Raw genomic sequence first — 20,705 nt, forward strand, 5'->3', positions numbered from 1 at the left:
GTGTTAACGACTGCACCCCATAATTGATTCCTATGTGAATGGTGTACGGTTTTACAGGTGATGTTATTTTGTATGATAAAATGTGCTAACTGAAGCATAGGGGTTTGAAAAAGTGCTTAAAAAGCCACTGTCTGTGTAGAGTGTAAGTGCACCAGAGGCCAGCTATGCAAAAACCCTCACTTCACTGTTTGAGCATGATGTGTCCAGATCGCAGAGTGTGTGTGTGTGTGTGTGTATGAGAGTTTTTGTGTTTGTTTTTGTTTGTTCTGTCTAATGCATACTATTAATGTGTGAAACTTTAAACCAGCATTTTGCTTGAAAATCACTAACAGCTGCCAGAGGAGAATTGTGGACATCCGAGCTCTGAGCCAAGGATCAGAATGAGAGATGGAAATCAAGGCATAACATTTGTAGACACTCTGATTGTGGAACTATTCTATCTGTAGTCAGTTGATGAGTTAGACCCATCAGTTTACTTTTCAGTTAGTTCCCTGTCAAAGGTGTCAAAGCCGTAAGGATCCATTCCGTCCTATTGAGACTCAGACCGAAAAAGCCATAGTTTGTTTAGTCATCTAAGCCAGTTTGAATCAGGGTCAACAGGAGGATTGAGAGTCAATGCAGTGTTGTAGTCAGAGGGAAGAGTGGCATGCAGAATGCTAACAACCAGCTTCTCACCTGTCGCGCCTCGCTCTGCCGAGCCCTAAGCTGGCCCATTAGTGTGTGTGCGCCACGGGACAAGCCCGTACGGTAAGTGGTGCTCGCTTTCTCTCTTACCGTTGCTTATAATTTTTTCTCACCTATCTTTAGCGTACATTTTCTTGTCTCTGTCTGAATATCTCTTTTTTTCCTTTGAGTGTCTTTGCCTCCCCTTTTTTAGAGCTTTCTTTTCTGCACTTGTGTTACTGGTTGCTTTATTGCATGCTTAGTGCTTCTTTTAGAGTAGTGGTAAGTATTTCTGCGCTTTAGAATATATAGTAAATGTCAAAACATGGTAAAAACCAATCAAATTTTTAATATGTACTACCAAGTAACCTACCAACAAATAGTTTCCATAATTATGATTTTCACAATTATGTCAGTTATGTTTTTATGGCAATTTGGTGTGGGTTTTCTCCTTTTTCCTGATTCTACCATCTGATTCTGATCAGTTCACCAATTGTATCTTTCATATAATATTCTTTAGCTATAATACACACCTGAAATAAATTATTCTGTTCTATTTTTGTCATGTAATAACAGCAAAATTCCAATTGAATTGTATGATATTCACACATTTTCTTAATCAAATCTCAATACCACACTGATCAGTATTATTACAAAATTGAAGTACAGTTTTTGGATTAAGATTAACTAGAAGTCAGAGTGTACATAGTTATTGTTGTTTTTCTTTCTCTCTGTAGAGCCAAATTGCCATTGCTGGAGTTATCGACCTGGGAACCGTGGAAACCTTCCCAGTGTTCCAAGCAGCCCAGCGTGGTCTTATTGACCAGGACACCTGCCGCATCCTACTGGAAGCCCAGCTCATTATGGGTGGGCTCCTTCAGCCTGACTCCCCTCTCAGCCTATCACTGGAGCAAAGTCTGGCTCAAGGCTTAATTGACACCCATACCAGCCAGACCCTTTCTGAGTTACAGAGTGCCTTGCTTCTGGTGGACCAGGCTAAGCCTATAGGTGACCAGCAACAAAATCTGCTGCCAGTAGTTGTAGCCATGGAGGATGGGCTTATCAGAGAGGAGGTGGGACTCCGTATTCTACAACTCCAGATGAACACAGGAGGCCTGAGAGATTCCAGAGGAGAGAGGATGAGTTTGGAGACAGCAGGAGAGATGAGTCTTTTGACTCCCAGAACTTTCACCAAGCTCCAGTCACGGCTCCAACAGCGGGACCTCATTGATCCAAACACGGCAGAAAAATTAAACCTGTATGAGCTACAGCAGCGCTGTGTCTTCAACGACGACTCAGGTCTCCGTCTCCTCCCTGTCAAACAGCAACCTGGAGGAACTGTCTGCCTCCGTTCCGGAAGAAAGGTTGGCATCTTCCGCGCTGTCCAAGAAGGCCTGATTGATCGGAAAGTTACTGTCCGACTACTCGAAGCTCAGCTCTTTGCAGGCGGTATTGCCGACCCGCGGTCTGGTCACCGGCTAACAATTGATGAGGCTGTTCGCCATGGACTAATGGACCAGGATCTAGCCTGTGCCATGCTGGCACGACAGCTGCAAACCGGAGGAATTCTAGACCCTTTCAGTGGAGAACGTCTGGAGGTAGAAGAGGCCATCCGCAGGGACCTTCTCTCCTCTCGTTTGGCTCTATTGGTCCTTGAGTCCCTTTGGGCCTTCATGGGAATGCTGTGGCCAGAAACTGGAGAGCTCCTGCCCATTGCTGAGGCTCTTCAACAAGGAGTGATCTCAGGAGAGCTGGCAAGGAACATCCTGAGGCAGCGTCATGCCATCGGGGCTCTGTACAACCCAGAAATCCCCCAATTGATGCCCCTAAGCCAGGCTGCTGAGGAGGCCCTAGAGCCCAGTGTAGTCAGTTTTCTCAAAGACATCCACATTCCTGACGTTCTTCCCAACATGAACCGATCAGGTACCCCATCTCTGAACCGCTTGAGCTGGGGTTCCACCAGCTCCTCTCCACCTCCGTCCTCCCCACCCCCTGCATCCTCTCCCACAGGGCTTGTCTGGGACCCCACACCCATGGATGGAATAGATCCTGAAGAACAAGCAAAACATAGGTTGCTGTTTCACCTGATGACCCACAGCTATGTGGACGCCCATTCTGGAAAACGGTTGGTGCTGCTAGAGCCTGAGCTGGTAGAGCTGGTCAAAGCTACTGGACTGGTTGCTGGAGACTCTGTTTATACAGATGAAGTTGAGGCAGGAAGTAGTTTGGTCCCAGATAGCCAGGAGAAGATGGAATGCGTGAGAGATTTTAGTTTGACTGGTGAGGGGGAGGGAGATGAACAAATGGACATTGAAGAAGAGAGCTCTAATGTAATCACACCAAGCAAAGATGTTGCCTCCAGTGAAATGACTGACAGGTTTGAGATCAATGGAATGAGTATTCTAGAAGAAAGGTATGATGGGGAAAATGACAAAGAATTGCAGTATAAACCAACAGCAATTGTGGAGATTGAGTCAGCTTTCAGAGCTAAAGATGAGATGGATGAAGGTGAAGATAGAAGAGTAAAAGATGAAAAGAAAGAAATGTCCAGTGTGAAATGTTTTGTGGCTTCAGCTAAAACACTTGGAGAGGAATTCACAAAAGACTCAGATGGAAATAGGCTGGCAGCTATTGAATCAGAGCCCAGGGAGAGTGGTAGACAGGAGAGTAGCTCACCTCCTAAACATGCTGACAATGCACAAACAGTCAACACAGGGACAACAACAACATTCACACTAGATGGAGGAAAACACTCAACAACAACGACTCAAACATTAAGAGATAAAGAACCCATTCCACTGCTAAAAACTGATAAAGATATTGATTCAACACAATCTGAAGATGGGAAAGATATAAAGCATCCCCAGTCAGGAAGTATCAAACAACAACAGGCGCCCATCACAGAGACAATCTCAAAGCAAGCTAAACCTCAGGTTGGTGTCCCTGGGTCAGCAGCAGAGAAGAAAGAGGAGGATGCTGAGCTGGCGAGGTTAGTCATAGAGCTCAAACAGGGAGGTTTGATGACAGAAGAAGGGGAGAGGCTGCTCCCAGATGAGGCAGTAGCCCAGGGTGTCCTTCCTGGACACACTGCAGTCAAACTAATGGCTCAGGCTGGTCTTTTTGGTGGTTTCCTAGATGTCTCTAGTGGTGAATCACTTAGTATGGAAGATGTATTGCAGGAGGGTCTGCTAGATGAAGATCTGATGTGGAGTGTACTGAAGTCAGATAAAACCCTAGCGGGAGTTGTGGATGTTGAGAAAGGGCAGATCCGTGGGTTGAGGGAGGCAGCTCAGGAAGGGTTGATTGACTGCAACACAGCTGCTCGTCTTCTAGAGGCTCAGGTGGCCTCTGGGGGGATTGTTGACCTACGCAGGGATAAGAAAGTCTCTGTTACTCTAGCGGCGAACCTGGGGCTCATAGAGGAGGATCAAAGAGAAGCATTGGTGTCACTAGAGAAGGCATACAAAAGAAAGGCCACAGATCCAGCAACAGCTCTCACTAAAGCCACATTACAGCTACAAATGGAAGGAGTTATTGACCCCCAATCTAAGTCTCCTGTTCCTCTGGAGCAAGCAATTCAGAAGGGGTTAATTAGGCCAGACGAGGCTTATCAGGCATTGTCAAGGCAGGTGGCTGAGGGTGGTATAATACATCATGCTTCAGGAATGAGGCTGTCAGTTTCTGATGCTATAGAGAGAGGGCTAGTGGATCGTTCCATTGCTCGTGGGCTGGAGGAACTGGAGTGGGTCTACCAAGGGAAAGTCAGCCCCTCATCACACCCAGAAGCTGCCATTTTCCAGGCATCAACAGGAGCCATTTTGGACCCTGAGTCCAGATCTAGACTAACATTGACAGAGGCAGTTTCTAAAGGTCTTCTAGATGAGAACATTGCCAATGAAGCCATGACTTCTCCTAGTGTAACACAAGGAGTGCTTGACCCCCAAACTGCTCGCATTGTGCCTTACTCAGACCTTGTAAGCCAGGGTAAGATAGACATTGAGACAGGAAAGCGCTTCTTGGAGGTGAACCCATTCAGAGGTGTCCAGGATGAGCAAACAAAAGACAGCTTGACCCTTCCCCAGGCAGTTGCCTCCAACCAAGTTGACCCAGTTCCTGCATTAAGGCTGCTCCAAAGCCAGGCAGACAGTGGAGGGATCATTGATATCACCAGCGGAGATAGGCTCCCTCTACCTGAAGCATCTAAAAGAGGCTTAGTTGGTGAAGATATGGTCAGGGTCATAGCCACCAACCAGATTATGAAAGGAGGCTTAGTTGATCCTACCAGTGGTCAACGAGTCTATAGTCTCGAGGATGCTATCACAACAGGGCTGATATCCAGTGACATGGCTTCAGAGATCCAGGAGAATGTGGCTTTTGTGGAGATGGAGGCAGATGAGGGTAGCTCTACACCAATTGCTTCATCGAATGGTACCTATAGCCCTGCTGTTACATTGTCAGTGTCTAGCCCAGACAGCGCTACGCAAGGGTCAGATGGAAACACTGAGCTGCCTTCAAGATCTGTACTTTCAGAGAAAGAGTCAGAGAAAGGTTTGGTGATCACAGAGGATGTTGGGAAGACACTGACAGAGCAGTTACTGTTTTATGATGCTACTGCAGAACAGGACAAAGTAGATGTGCCAGTGTCAGTGGGAGAAAAGCCAGTGACTGAACCAGACCAGTCCATAGAGCTGTTGTCACAGTTTGCTACCAATGTGGAGAAAAGAATACAGCAAGCAATTGGAGAGATGGAACCCCAGAAAGATGTTAATAAATTAGAGCCTCTTCCTAAACAGAAGCCTGATGAGATACTGCAAATGGGTGAAAGTGAGGCTGATGATAAACAAAAGGAGAGCATTCTGAGAGATTCTGTGAGAGGCTCTGATGATACATTATCAACAGTAAATTCCATTCAGGCTCATGTCTCTGATATTATGGACAAAGCTTCGCAGGCACAGGTCAGAGAAGGGACAGCTGTCATAAAGCCAGGGGAACCTGTGAAGGTTGGCAAAAAGGAGCCTAGACCTGTTGATGAGAGCATTTCAGCGGTACATCGTGTTGTTGATGATGGAACCCTGAAAGATTCTGTAGCAGCAGAGGTCAGGAATGAAAGAGACAACAAAGACAGAATAGAACCATTGAAATTGAGTGAAGAGGAATATAGAAAGAGTGATGGTGCATCAGAAAGAGATGAAAGCGTGGAGAAGGGTAAAGGAGTGAGGAATGAGAAACCTGTAAAGACTGAAGGCAAAGATAGCACCGACGTTGAGCAGTCAGACCAGTTATTGACTTCTCCATCTAAAGAGACAGAAAGCAAGAGCAAGAAAAGGAGGAAGAATAAGAAGAAGGGAAAAAGTAAAGAGACGGACAGTGAAGTACAGCCCGTAGAGAAAAGACATCCATTTGAAACTGAGCAAGCCGATGCAGAAATTGAGGGGCAGTCTAAGGGTATTGACTCAGTTACAGATGCTGTTGCATCACAAGAGAAAGATAAGAAATCACAGACAGAAGGTCAGTCAGCACCTGTAGGTCAGTCAGCACCTGTAGGGTTTCCCAACGCTGAAGCAAAGGTTGATGGGAAGATTGAGGCTGAAGATGATTTAGTAAAACAAGATCAGGAGGCAGCCCCAGTCTCTCTAAAATTAACAGATCATACTATTGAGCCAGAGGAGGATGCAATAAAAAGTGAGTTGCCCGAGAATCAAGAAGAGAGTTATAAGAGAGAAGAGAAGAAAAGGGAGGAGCAGAGAGAGGAGGTTGAACAGAAAGAGTTAGAGGATTCTGTCTCTCAGCAACCAGAACAACAGGACAGCAAGGAGGTAAAGAAAAGGAACGAGGGAGAATTGCCTCAGAAATCAAATCTACCAGACGATGAGAAAGCAGCCTTGATACTGAAGGCTAAAGAGAGCATTCTGAAAAAGGTGTTTGAGAAAGGAGTGAGTGAAAAGCAGGCTGCTGAGGAGCTGGAGGCACTACGCAAGGAAGTGGGGAAGAAGGAGAATCAGGGGACAACTGTTAGAGATGTAAAGGCAGAAACTCTTTCAGCTAAAGTTGATGGCGTGGAGAGTCATTCTGTTAAGGATGATGGTGGCAAGAGGCCTGATGGTTTACCAAAAGAGAGTGAGGAAAGAATGAGTCCCAAAGAGTCCCAAGAGAAGAAGAAACTGAAGCCAAGTATCAAAGAAGATACGAGTGTGGAGGGACTTTCTGTCAAGGAGGTCATAGACATCGGACTATCTGAGGCTCTATCAAGTGAGAAAGAGAAGGGGATTATTGGAAAGGAAGAGGTACAAAAACAGGTGGAAACAGCTCCATCAGACCAGCCTAAAGAAACCAAGCAAAGTAAGCGAAATAAGAAAAACAAGAAGTCCAAGATTCCAAGAGTGACAGACAAAGATGAACCTGGCACAGAGAAGTCACTGGCTGCTGAAAAAGCAGATTCTGGGGTGACAACAACAATGACTACAAAAACTACAATGACTAAAGCAGATTTAGATAGCTCAGCATCCAGTGATGAACAGAGGACAGACAGGCAGACTGACGGTCAGTCTGACAATGATGTCACCAGGACCTCAAGCAGTGATGATAGTGTTAAAGGAGCTGAGGCCAGCCAACAAAGACCATCCTATTCTAGTCAATCAGAGGAACCCAACACTCTCATCAAGGAACAGATACAAGTGGCAGGGGTTACGTCTATGGGGAAGGAAGTTCAGAGAGAATCCCGGCTTCATATTAGTGATGATAAACACATAGGATTTCACACACCTGAGGAGTCCTTACATTCAGAAAGCAGACGTGCTAACGAATCCACTGACTCCTCTCATGAGGCTCTTACCTCCAAACCAGACATCCAACCTAAAGCGCCATCTGTGGCTCCTGGCACACAACCAGATAAAACCACTGGGAAAGGTAAAAAGAAGAAAAAGCACCAACCACCTCAGGTTGAAAGTACCAGTGTTCCTGAATCCAAATCTTTAAAAGATGAACAGCAGCATCAGGAGTCTCCAGAATCAGCATCTTCACTGTCAGAGGATGTTCAAACAGAATCTGAATCACCTGAGATCCCCGAGTCTGATACGACCACTGAGAGCTGGGGAGAGGATGAGGATGACAGCGAGATCGGAGAAATTGTCATAAGGAAAGAGAGGAGCACAGCTATGATTGGCAAGGTAAGCAGAACTTACAGATTTGGGGAGGATTAATTTTTTCAGTGGGTTTTCATAGAGAATTGTGGAAAGAAATATCGCTCTGTTCTGGGTAATGACTTATAACATCCAAATTAATATTTTTACAACTATCCGTGTTATTATGGATGTGTTTTTTCTGCATGTTTTTACCTTTTTTGCTGTTTTCCCATTCCTTCAGTCATCATTGATGCGGCAGGAATGCTTGGAACACGACCAGCGAATCGTAGCCCTTGTCTCGATGGTGAGGCATATCGAGGTCCGCCTCAAACAGCAGCAACAGCAGTCTATTGGCCGCAGCCTCATCGCATTGGATGACATCATCAGACAGACAGAGGTAAAGGAATGTGCATACTGATTTAGCTGATATACCCATTGCTATCGTAATCTCATGATAGCTCTCATCGCTGTTATAATTTTTTGTTTTTTTGTTGGACTCTTTGTTGGACTATGGTGTTATTGGTATTTCACTGGTTTGCAGTTTGAATAGTGCATTTTGTAACCACTTTGAGACAAGGATAAAGCTGATTTAACAATTGTGTGTGTTACCAAATGGTACTAAGAAAACTAATCCTTTTGTTAGGCTCTGGACCTTGAACTGCGCGACCTAGAACCTGAAATCAACAAGGAAGTGGAGGCTGCTGAGCAACTGCTCAAGCCCCACCCCAAAGATGTCCCTCCTCAGCTCCTATTGGCCCTGGAGAAGGATGGACGGAGCTTGGCTCGGGGCTACGAGGCTGCCAGAGGCCTCTCTGAGGGTATTCTGCAAGGCCTACAAGACCACAGAGACTCATACAAGGTAAAAGGAGCAGTCTAGAGAAAACCAGAATGGAACAGCAGGACACTGTTAAGTGCTCATTTGTAGCAGAGGGGGCTTGGAACCCTTATTCACATGAGGAACATTATCCGAGATTTGTTAGATCAATAATCCTTTTTGGTCACAAGGATTTTCTTATTGCCTCAGTGTAGATGTTTGAACTAATGCGTCAGACAAGACTATGATGCCCGACATTAATATTTTTTGCCTGAAGTACAGGATCATCACCTGTTTTCAGTCCTTCTCTTTTCCTCTCTCTCTCTCAGGAGGCAGTAACAGCTGAACAGAAATCTCTTGGAGGACAAGTGGAGAGCCTGCTGTCTTGGTTGAGGGAGACAGAGGCCCAGATGGATGGAGGGATGACAGGGATGGAAAAAATGGAGAAAACAGAGGGCGACAACAGCCATGATCAGCTCATACAGCAGCTGCATCTTTGCAAGGTAAGTTGCCATAACTGTGAAGGAGAGTGTCTTAGTAGTGCTACTTATTGAAGGAACGCGCAACATTGTGGTTTTACATACTGAAAAAAAACATTTTGTCAGGCTTTAATGCAAGATCAGTTCCATAGCCCTTCAACACTAGTCCTTAGTACTAATTAAACAAGGAACACGCAACATCATGGCTCTGCATATGGGAAAAACATAAATGCACTTCCTCATGAATTAAATACAAATTAAAAAATTACCATAACTTTCAATAGCTTTGAGGGAATAATGTGTTAATTATATAAGGAGCCCACAGTGTCATGGCTTTATATACTGCAAAAATATAAAAGGCACATTCTCATGCATAGTTGCATCTCATGCAATTCTTAATGCACTGTCAACTGTTTCATTAAATCTGATGATACTAACATATGCTGTTTTATAGACACTTTTAAACAAAGTGCCTTGCAGCACCATGAGTTAATACATTTCTGGTGTTGGTGCCTCAGTGGGAACTAAACTCCCAAACTTGGCAGTGTTGGTCCCTTTTCTCTACCCTTTGCACTCTACAGGACTAGCACTTTCCTCTGCTCACCTCCGTCTGTCCTTTCGGTTTCACTTCTGTTTTAGGAGCTCCAGTCCTCCTTGACGGCTCGCTCCAATGAGGTCAACAACGTGGCCTTTGACATCCAGGTGTTCATCTCGGAGCGGGCTCAGGACCTGGCCCCCGAGCAGAGCAGGCACCTTCTGGGGCAGCTCCAGCAGCTCCAGAGGGCCTTCCACCGAGCCTCCGGCCAAGCCCAGGCCTGGGCCGATGCTCTCTCTGCCCAGAGAGAGAGGGAGGAGGAGCGGCAGCGCAGGGAGAGGGTGAAAGAAGAGGAGGAGATGGAGAGAGAGAGACAGAGGCAGAGTGCAAGGGAGAGAGAGGTTTGGACAAAGACAATTGAGTCGGATCGGTTTTTAATGCTGTGCTGTTACTCACCAATACACTGTCAACATAATCATATATCCTGTAGAATATACTTTATTCACTAGCTAAGTTTGTCATGCTGTAACTATTGTCATGCCCTCTTACAGTCAGATCTGTTTGCACTGTTTTGCACCCACACCCATGTAACATCATATCAAACTCATCTAGGACTCACAAGGGGAAACAATTGTAAAAGCCTGATGTAAACAAGCTAACCTCCACCACAGTTTTCACTTCTAGTACCATACTATACCCTCAAACCTATTCTCACAAAACCATCATTTCATCCATTGATAGCAAACCGCTGCTGCTCTTGTCGCAAAAGCTTTGCCACTTGACACTGACATTATCACCACCATCACTACTACTACTTCACAGGCTTTCATGCCAGCGTGTTTGCTACTCTGCATGTCTCTATAACATGTGTGTGTTATTAACCTGTTTGCCTTGCTCTTCCAGATTGCCACTGAAGGGAATCGCTTGCGTCACGGCGGAAAAGGCTAGAGATTTGATAGCAGAAAAGCCTTGCTGGCTACAATGCTTAATCCTTTTTTTCCTCGCATCTCACCTGAATACAGGGGAGAAAGGGGAAAAACAGAAAAAGAACAAATATTTGTTTGATTTCTCTTTGTATTGTTTGTTATGGCTTGATCAACATGTTGATGAGGAGAGAGTGTGTGTGTCTGTACGTCTGCCTGTGTTTCTAAGTGTGAACTCTGGACACAATCTGCTCAAAGCTTGGCAAAGTGTGCACTACACAAGAAATGGTTTAGGGACAAAATATATGAGGGTTGGTTTTTTGGGAGGAAAGACATGCAAAATGTATTTGTAATGTGCTAGACTGTCCGGGATTCATAAAAGTCAATATCTGTATGTGCTCACATTTTTTTCCTTTGCGGGTCTTCGCTCTTCTCCCCTCCCTCCCTCTCTCCTCCTCCATGTCTCTCAGGTGGTCCAGCAGCAGAAAGCTGAGTGTTCTCAGAAACTAGAAGGCCTGACCATGTGGTTAGCTGGAGCTGCCAGCATGCTGGCCAATCAGAAACCCGGAGCAGAGTCGGGTGATGTGAGCGTCCTGCAACAGAAGCAGAGAGAACTGAAGGTATGGGACTCTCACCCTCCCCCTACCCTACTAGTGGATTCAAAAGGGCTGTATTAACTTAAATAATAGATATAAATGTCATAAATTGAATAAATATAAAAATGATATAAGTTGATATGTAATTGGATATAGTAAATGTTGAATTCTAATACCTTACATATACCCACACACAAAAAACACACAAAGTATTCTCTCCTGCATGTTTACATGTGGATTCAGCACATTATTATTGTTATTATAATGTAATTTCAGCATGATTTTAACCCACTGGATTTATATGATTATTTACAAGAGCTAACTCTACCTACTCTAACTTGTTCACCTGCAATCCTCACAGTTTTATCTCATTATCCTGCTTCACACTTCCTCTCTTTATGTCCCTCTCTCATTCTCGCTGCCTCAAACCCCTTTGAAACATCTGTTCTCTCTCTCCAGGAGGTGCAGAAGGACCTCCAGACCAAAAGAGAAGGCGTGGCCGAGGCCATCCGCTCTGTGGAGGACTTCCTGGCGGAGCGAGGAGACAGTCTGAGCCCCGATGAAAGGGAGAACCTCCAGGGGGCGCTAACCAAAATGAAGGAGCAGTACAGCACACTGACAGACTCAGCTAACACGTCGCTGACAGAGCTGGACACGGCCATCAGCACCACCGTACAGCAGAACACACAGAGGGTAAGGAGATTAGAGCGGTTTTACATTTATATTACTCACTTATCATAGAATATTAGAATAGAATATTGTGTTGTTGATAGAATATCTTGTTGTTCATTTATAGCTTCTCTAACATTCATCCTCTTTTTCCTCTCCTCTCCTCTCCTCTCTCCTCTCTCCTCTCTCCTCTCTCCTCTCTCCCCTCTGCTCTCTTCCAGGCGAAGGCAGTGGAGGAGCTGCAGGAGACGCAGGGCCAGATAGACTCTCTGCTGGAGGAGCTGTCCTCCCTTAACCAGCCTGGCAGGAGAGTCGGGTCTGGAGCGGCTCTGGATGTTGCTGACGCACCGTTCTCCTCCACACAGCCAGAGGGCGCTCTGCTGTCACACACAGACATGATTCAGGTCAGAAACAGGACATCTGTCAGCATTATGAGAAAGTATTTATAAGTTCCTGGTTTTTTTTAATCACTTTATGGAAATGTATTTTAGCAGAACAATGAATACTCCTCATCAGTTATCCCCCAAAAGGTTATAATTGATAATTTCCCCTGTGAGGATGTATTGACTTACAGTAATTATAAAGAAACAGGAGTTTTGGAAATGTATTTATAGCAGAACCATACAAACTAGCCTTTTATTGGCCAGTCAGTTTCATCCACAGCTGGCATGATGGACATTCCTCCCTGATTTCCCTATTCTTGGGGAAAGAAACACTGAATCCTTGCAATTTTTATTAAAACATTTTTTTTTGCCATGATAGTGGTCAAATTTAAAGGTTTTGAATACTGGCATGTCCATTCAGTCATGATTTTCCTATTTTCTGGCATAGCGCATTTTGACTTGAACATCTTACAACATTTAACGTCTTTTGACCTTTGACCCCTCTCCCAGGCGGAGCTGCAGCAGCTCCAGTCCCAGCAGTCCCAGCTGCTCCAGGTCACCCAGTCGACCCGCTCCCTCCTGGACCAACCCGACTCCGCTGTTCCTCCCGAAGAGAAGCAGCGTCTCCGGGCCGCTCTGGACCAGCTGCAGGCCCAGCACCAGGACCGGCTGCAGAGCTGCCAGGTACTCAGTACTGTCACTACTAATGTTAAGTCTACAGTATGGACTCCTGGCCTGCTTTATGTGCCTTGTACCCTCATCACTTCAGTTGTTGTGGCAACAGCAACTTAATGGGGGTGTGGGTGATGATACCCGAAATTCATCCTGAATCGAAACAAAGTGAATGTGGCTATCGAGTAATAATGGGCAAGTTAGAAGGCTGGATGTAGGCAAGATGGCTTTAAATGTTGAGTGATGGAGATAAATGTACCCACTCTGCACCCTCACATATTCCCTGTAGTACATTTTAAGAAAAATAGGAAACTGACCGCTACTGCTACTGCTACTTCTTCTAGGACCGTCTGAGGAAGTCTGAGGCTATGAGGGACGAACTGACCAAGTTCCTGCAGGAACATGGAATCCTGGGAACCTGGCTGGAGAAGAGTGAGCAGGAGCTCCGTTCCCTGGGGGAAGGAGAAACTGATGCACAAGGCCTGAAAGGCAGGCTGGAGGAGCACAAAAAGGTGCACAAAAAACACTTGTTGTCCATGATATCATGAAAATTTCTTTATACGTTTGGCTGGAACCAAACACATTGAGAGATGTTTCCTAATCCTGAGTAAAAACTCAATGGTTTTTTAACCTGTATTTACCAAGGGAAAATTGGCTCAGTTTGCATGCGGCATCACCCTGCTTTACACTCACACAGTAACCGCAGTCTTCTACTGCTGGCCACTGAGCAGCTGCACTGGAGCAGTTATTAATTAAATTAATATTGTTTTTCTACAAATGTTATCATCACAGACACATACATATGCGCACATCTGCTCCAAACTGATCTGTAAGCTGTACTTCTTCCCCCAGCTTGCTGAGGATGTGATCTGCCACAAGGCGGACCTGCGCTTCGTCTCCATCTCGGGTCAGAAGGTTCTGGACTCGGTGCAGGGAGCTCTGGAGCAGGTCGCTGGTTCAGACCCGGCTCTGGACGGCATCAAGCAGCTGGTGACTGACAAGCTGCAGGATGCCAACCACAGATGTACAACCCTACACACCAAGGTCAGGGTTGCTGGAATGCTATCTGAAAATTAGTATAAATTGTGTTGAATGAAACTGGACGATCAGTTTAGCATGATTAATATGCTGAAATATTGAAATTGTGCAGGCTTTTTAGTTGAAAAGTGGTTAAAGATTTAGTGTTCTGGAAGAATTTATTTTTGAAATAAGTAATTCCAAAGTGAACTCAAGATTTACATTGAAATTAGGCATTTCCTCCAGTCTGGCAGTGTGAATTATATCCTCTCTCTCTCTGTGGGCCCTGTGCAGTCGTCAGAGCTGGGCGGCCGTCTGTCTGGCCTGGTGGAGAGATACCAGCAGTACCAGGACGAGGCTGTGTCGCTCCACTCCTGGCTCAGCACTCAGGAACAGAACCAGAGCATAGCCAAGCCCAGCGGGGACACAGACCCCCAGACCCTGCAGAACACACTGAGACAAGTACAGGTGAGGGACACATGTCAAAATGAACATACACACTACACTCAGAACATACTATGTCAAGTACAAGTGAGGGAGACGTCAGAAAAAGAGGACACACACACACACACACACACACACACTCAAAATATGGAAAAATGTTGTTAGTGACCTGGCCTTGTTGGCAGTCATCGTTCCCAGCCCTTACATCATGTTGAGTATAGACCAAAAACCGCAAATCCAGTCAAGAAATCAAAGTCTGGAAAAAGTATGGACTTACAGGAATCTTGTCTCTGTTTTTAAATCCTTGTAAGCTATTGAAGTGACTTCGGTTGTGTTTTCTCTGTCCCCAGCTGCTGCAGGACGAGCTGGCAGAGCGCACAGTGCAGCTGGAGAAGGTGAAGAGAGCCGGCAGAGATCTGGTCAGCACAGAGGAATCTCCTTCCCTCAAAGCTGTCGACATCCTCTGTACCGCAGGTAACTAATGCTATAACTCTGTCCCCTTAGTCTTTCCCACAGGCCGCTGCTTCTATGTGGAGACTGTTGTGTTTTCTGGTAATTTCTCGTCTTTTAGCTATCTCCGTTTCCTACCTGACTTTACATGTATCAAAACAAGCACTCTGACAACATGTACACATTCAATTCACATTTTCTGCATTTAGCTAATGTTCTTACATTATATTACATTACATTATGTCATTTAGCAGACGCTTTTGTCCAAAGCGATTCACAAGTACAAGTTCTTATCCAGAGTGACTTTTAATGAGTGCAAATAGAAGAATGAAGCTATAAGCTGAAATTTCTAGAGCGCCAACATTACGAGCAACCAATAGTAAGGAGGTCAGAGCCACAGCACCCAGACAAAAGATCTAACGAATCTTCCTGTGGCCCTAGACTGATCATGTATGATAGAGAGGTGCAGGGTAACGAGAGAAGAGTGAGTGAGAAAAGGTCATGTTTTTTTATTTTGTCCCCTCCTTCCTTTCAGACGGCCTGGAGAAGAGGTTCGGCTCCCTCTCTGCGTCTGTGTCGGAGCGGGCCGAGCAGCTGCAGACGGCCGTGGCCCAGTCGGTCAGCGTCCAGGAGGGCCTGAAGGCTCTGCTGGCCTGGCTGGACGAGCTGGTCCTGAACCCCGGACCGGTCCAGCCCAGCGCACAGGCTGTACAGGACGCACTGACTCAGAACCAGGTGGGAGTACAGGCAGAGAAAGAACATGCAATAATGCAAAATAATTGTTTAAGGAAAAAGAAACCTGGTGCCTTGTTTATTGCTCAATATTTCCCAAACACAAATGATTGCATCTTCTAAAATGTTGTTCTTCAGATACCTTATAATTTTAGTCATATTACATAATGAGTTAGTTTCACTCTCAAACACAACTGGCAATAGCAGAAGGCAAATGATGTGAATCTCTGCATTACAGCAATTCCTTTGTATGCACATTACCCTTTTCATCAGCTCAGTGTATAAAATGGTCTTTTAATGAATAAATGAAACTTGTACTGCAGCAAAGTCGGTTTACCTGCACATAATGAGCCGTAACCTAAAAAGTCATTTGATGTTCAGTAATGAACAATAACAACAATAATGTACAAGAGCATAAAAACATCATCAATAGTCCATAAAGGCCGCAATCATGTGGAAAGTAAATTATAAAGGAAATGTTTTTCACCACTTGAATTCATTCATTCATTTATTTCAAAGAAACATGGCCTGCACTTAAAAAAAGATATTCAGGCATCATGTACAGATTTTCCTAGTTTTAATTCTTCTATCTATCAATGCAGAATATTTAGAAAGACATAATGCTTTCCTCAGTGTGCAGAACAATTTCTCATCCTTGATTGTCATATTCCATGGGTTTTATGCATCAAAATATTGTTTTTTGAAGTGTGTGATTTTTTCAGTAGTGAGTCTCCATTTCTTTCAACCCGCTTCTCCTCTTCCTCTTTTTTCCCCCAGAAACTTCGTCAGGAGCTGCTCTCCAGGCAGGGCAGCGTGGAAGCGACGCGGGACTCTGTTTCCAAACTCCTCCAGAGCTCGGACGCCTCCACGGCCTCCGGACTCCAGGGGGCGCTCGGCGATCTGACCCGGCGCTACGCGGCGGCCCAGGCCAGCCAGGCTGAGAGGGAAGCCGAGCTGAAAGGCCTGCTGCCCAGGCTGGAGAGCTACGAGCGGCTGGGGACGGACCTGCAGGTCTTCACCCAGAGCAGACTGAGAGCTCTGAGCCCGGTGGGACAGCCGGACCGCAGCGTGGAGGACTACAGGCAGACCATCGAGGTGACGAGAAGGGTCGAACTTAGAGAAACAGCTTTTTAAAGAGTCTTAAAATGTCTTTGAGTGAATTCAAGGCCTTAAACCATCTTAAATACAAGTATAGCCCTCAAGCCTTCAATGTATTTTCTTGAAAATGTGTTTTATCTGTGCACTGTTTTTCTAGTGAGGTATCAAGAGTCATACAGACCGATTTACCATACAGACAGATTTATCAAAAGTTAATTCAAATTTGATCAATTTCCAAAGAGGTTTTCGTGGTTCTGTAGAGTTCAAATGGGTAGATGTTGCTTTAAAGCTGCACTAGGCAACTTTCCACATTGGCATCAGTGTCAGTTAACTCACTCACTGCTGGTTAAGAGTAAGTTTTGTATTTTGCGCTTAATTTTCGATGTGTCATTTCCTGTGGCCGGAGAACTTTTCCCACCAAATAGGGTAAATCTACAGGGTCTCAGTTAGTGGGGTGATTGGATTCTCTTCTCTGTTGCAGTCCCACTTAATGATTTAGGCTAATAAGACGGGTGTATTTTTACATAAAAAATCTTCCAGATGTGATTAGGATTCATTTCCAGAGAGATAACAGATCACAGATGATGAGAAAGTTGTGTGTGTCTTTTCCCAGGAGGTCCGGTCGGAGCTGGAGCAGGAAGCTGGCCAGCTGAAGTCCTTCTGCGACCTGGGCACCGAGCTCAGCCAATCAAAAGCTTTCGGCAACACTCAAAGCCTATTGGATAATGTCAAAGGGGTTTCTGATGAGTTCAACCAACTGGAGGCCAACATCAATGAAAGGTAATGTTAACAGATACCATTTAGGAAGTGACTTTCCCAAACTGAAGGGAACCATGCACCAATCATTTTACTGTTTACTGTCCAGGAATTCCAGATGAAAATTAGCAAAAAATTTGCTGAGGAAGTTGATAGAATTTTTCTTTTTTGCCTGTTAAATAACCAAAAAAATAAATGCAAATTTAATCCCTGGTTATTTAACAAGAACAGTTAAATATAAAAATGTTGTTATACTTATCTTGGAAACACAACATCAAGCCTTTTTAAGCCCACTCTTGTCAGTTGCACTACAGTTCACCATAAAATACACAAGGGGGCATCAGATTCAAAGCATTTAGGAAGCTGTGAATCCTTCAATTGTATTTGGTCACCTGCTTGATTTTGAAGTATAATAGGAGCCAATCTTTTCTGTCTTTTCACACTGACACCATACCGATTAACCTCCAAAGGCAGATAGCGCCAAAATCAGCAAAATGTAACATTTGATTGGATATGCCTATCCCTAAAACAAACACTGTGATTGGTTGTACGAAACTGACCATGTCACTGGCTATTCCTAATTTCTTTTCTAAAATTGTGATGTTCGTGTAACACCTGTTGCCATGCCGACCCTTTTTGACGCAGTACCAGTGGGCAGCCACACTTGCAGCCTGTCAGTGGGGAACTTGGAATTTATAAATACCATCAGTCTGGTTCAGATTTATCGGATTATACATGAGTTTGATAAAACAGTCACTTGAGAGCAGCCAATAAACGCTGCCATATGGATGCATTTTGATGCCTGATAAGGTAGCAATACATACCGATTGTGATTTATGAGTAAATCATGAATGTATATAATCTGGAATTTTTGCTGAGTTTCACCTTTTGACATAATGTATGACTCAATGTATGACAATGTTAGTGGAATATACATGTAGCAGGGATTACTTCTTAACAATTTTACTGTGTTGCACGATCTTTGACTACAATTTGTGAATAGATCGTGTGTGTGTGTGTGTGTGTGTGTGTGTGTGTGTGTGTGTGTGTGTGTGTGTGTGTGAGCTGATGCGAGCGGGCGTGGATGCTAATATAAGCAGCATGGCCATGGCTCATTGTCCACCCTATAAAAGGCCCTCTCAGATAACTCCCAGCCTCGAATCCAGAAGGGGAAAAATAGCAGCATGATAATGATACTGTTCCATGCCAGACGACTTCTCAGAGCTGTTTTGTCTGTGGGCAGCCAGCGCTTTTCGAACCGTAGCTCCAGGCAGATCAGGCACAAAGAGGGAGGTCAAGGCTGTGTTATTGTTGTCCCAGAGCCAATGGGGACCTCGAACGCTCCCCGACAATAGTGCTTTGTTTCTATTTTTTTGAGAATCTGTAGCATGAAGGCAGCACAAGACGGACCATATTATCACTTTATACTGACAAATTTACATTCCCATTCCTTCTTCTGCTCCCCTCTCTGCCTTGTTGTACTTCTCCCTCCTCCTCTTTCTACCTTTCCCTCCCTATCGCCTCCTTCTCCCCCGTCCCTCGCCCTCATCCATGCATCCATTCCCTCCCTTCCTTCCACCCATACCTTCACTCTTCTCTTCTCTCCTTCTCCTTCTTTTTCCCCCTCTGCCTTTCCTTACCTTCCTCCCTCCCTCCTAACCCTGCACCCTGTCCTTTCCTCCTCATCTTCTCCTTCCCTCCTTCCTACCCTCGATCACTGCTCTTCAACCGCCCCCTCTCCCTCTCCTTCCCCCTCTGTCCTCCCCTCCATCTCCTTCCTCCGCTGTCGTCCTCTCTGCAGGTTTGCTGCTATCCAGGCCTGTGAGCAGCAGCTGGCTCAGTTCCGCGGGCTCTCTGGCTCCCTCCTCAGGTGGCTGCAGACAGCTCAAGACCAGCTGCCCTCCAAAGAGGCCAATCTCAACACCGAGGGCCTGCAGAGGAGAGTCCAGCAGCTCAAGGTGTGTGTGTGTGTGTGCATGCATTTCCTAGATATACCAATGCTTTCAGGATTTAGCATTACAACTATGTGGATGTTGGACTTTCCAATTTATAGTATAGCTAAATTAAAAAATGTGAATGAAAACTAAAGCGGCAGGGTGGCCTGGTGGTTCGGGTGACCGTCCCGTTACAGAAAGGTCACAGGTTCAATCCCTGCATCAACCATTTTTCTTGTTAAAATGTCCTTGAGCACTGCCCCCCTACCTGCTCTGGATTAAAGAGTCAGCAAAATGTTTTTGTTTTTTTTAAAGGTGTAAACAAAAGGGAAAATGTGTGAGGAGCTTGCTGTATGAACCCAGTGACTATAGAGTATGAAGTAGCAATCACTCAGTAAAATATATTAAATATTTTTGCCTGCAGGACTTGTCAAATGACTGGGAGTCGCAGGGATCCAGGGTTCAGGAGCTGAACAAGACGGGCTCAGAGCTCGAGTCGCTCATCATCAACATCACCGCCCCCCAGACCAAGACTGGTAAGACAAAACAATACTCTCACAAGCTTTAGTTTACCATGCATTATTTATTTTCCCCATATAAAATGATAAAACACAGAGACAGAACTTTTTTACAGACGATGCAGGTGAGATTTTAAAAAAATCCCCAAAGGGCTTATAAATAATTTCACCTGAATAGACACAAAGAAACAGAAAATAAATCATGAACACAACTGAATAACAGTAACTGCGTGAAAGCGAAACACAACAGGGAAAAAACCGGTTTAAGTAACCAAACTAACTAGTAAACAAACTACATTAATGACCAGGGAAAATAAATAAATGAAATGAATAAATAAATGAAATGAATGTGTACAGATTAGAAGGTTGAGTCACAATTTGTGGTTGTAAACAACTCGTGTCATGGTAATCTGCTTTGCCACAGCTAAAATCGGACTGAAGATTAAGTTAAGATTGTGAGTCAGAATTTAAGTAATGTCACGGAAATTAGCATGTGCAACAAATTTCAGTCTATCACCTGCATATTTTGAAATACATATTGGAGCCTCTCATTCTTAGAGACCTGCATGGTCCTGTATTACTGTATATAAATAGTTAAATTGTTAACATTTCATTTCTCATGGGTCCTTGTTTGTGAAAGGCAGAGGGGAATATAATTAATTGAGAGGTAACAGTGAAATTTCAAGGTAAAAGAGAAAGCATCACATTGGTTGTTAGGATTGCATTGGAGAGCAAAGTAATGGATTATTTTTCAACAAGCGACGGTTCACCAGCCGCTATAAACGTTTTCGATTTTTTTCTATTACACAGAGTGCCGAAAGTGTTTTTGTTGCTTCTTGTTACACCCATTCAGTTTCTGTGGTATGGGAAGCCTATGGGATGCCATGTCTTTGTCCCCTGC

The 20,705-nt window shown here is 44.7% G+C and overlaps 1 protein-coding gene across 1 annotated transcript in view; it reads left to right on the top strand.

Annotated features, from left to right (window-relative positions):
- The window catches only part of LOC139911812 (microtubule-actin cross-linking factor 1, isoforms 1/2/3/4/5), a 241,866-nt gene that overhangs the window by 141,678 nt on the left and 79,483 nt on the right, over positions 1–20,705 (top strand). The window contains exons 36-53 of the mRNA XM_078290250.1: positions 1,401–7,829; positions 8,026–8,181; positions 8,428–8,643; positions 8,928–9,101; positions 9,717–10,013; positions 11,006–11,155; positions 11,591–11,824; positions 12,022–12,204; positions 12,694–12,867; positions 13,200–13,367; positions 13,708–13,899; positions 14,167–14,340; positions 14,667–14,790; positions 15,302–15,501; positions 16,276–16,593; positions 17,210–17,376; positions 19,154–19,310; positions 19,711–19,822. Coding sequence (XP_078146376.1) covers positions 1,401–7,829; positions 8,026–8,181; positions 8,428–8,643; positions 8,928–9,101; positions 9,717–10,013; positions 11,006–11,155; positions 11,591–11,824; positions 12,022–12,204; positions 12,694–12,867; positions 13,200–13,367; positions 13,708–13,899; positions 14,167–14,340; positions 14,667–14,790; positions 15,302–15,501; positions 16,276–16,593; positions 17,210–17,376; positions 19,154–19,310; positions 19,711–19,822 — 9,625 coding nt within the window. The remainder of the gene's footprint in view (positions 1–1,400; positions 7,830–8,025; positions 8,182–8,427; positions 8,644–8,927; positions 9,102–9,716; positions 10,014–11,005; positions 11,156–11,590; positions 11,825–12,021; positions 12,205–12,693; positions 12,868–13,199; positions 13,368–13,707; positions 13,900–14,166; positions 14,341–14,666; positions 14,791–15,301; positions 15,502–16,275; positions 16,594–17,209; positions 17,377–19,153; positions 19,311–19,710; positions 19,823–20,705) is intronic.

The sequence above is a fragment of the Centroberyx gerrardi genome, chromosome 19, assembly GCF_048128805.1.
Source record: "Centroberyx gerrardi isolate f3 chromosome 19, fCenGer3.hap1.cur.20231027, whole genome shotgun sequence".
Taxonomy (NCBI): Eukaryota; Metazoa; Chordata; class Actinopteri; order Beryciformes; family Berycidae; genus Centroberyx; species Centroberyx gerrardi.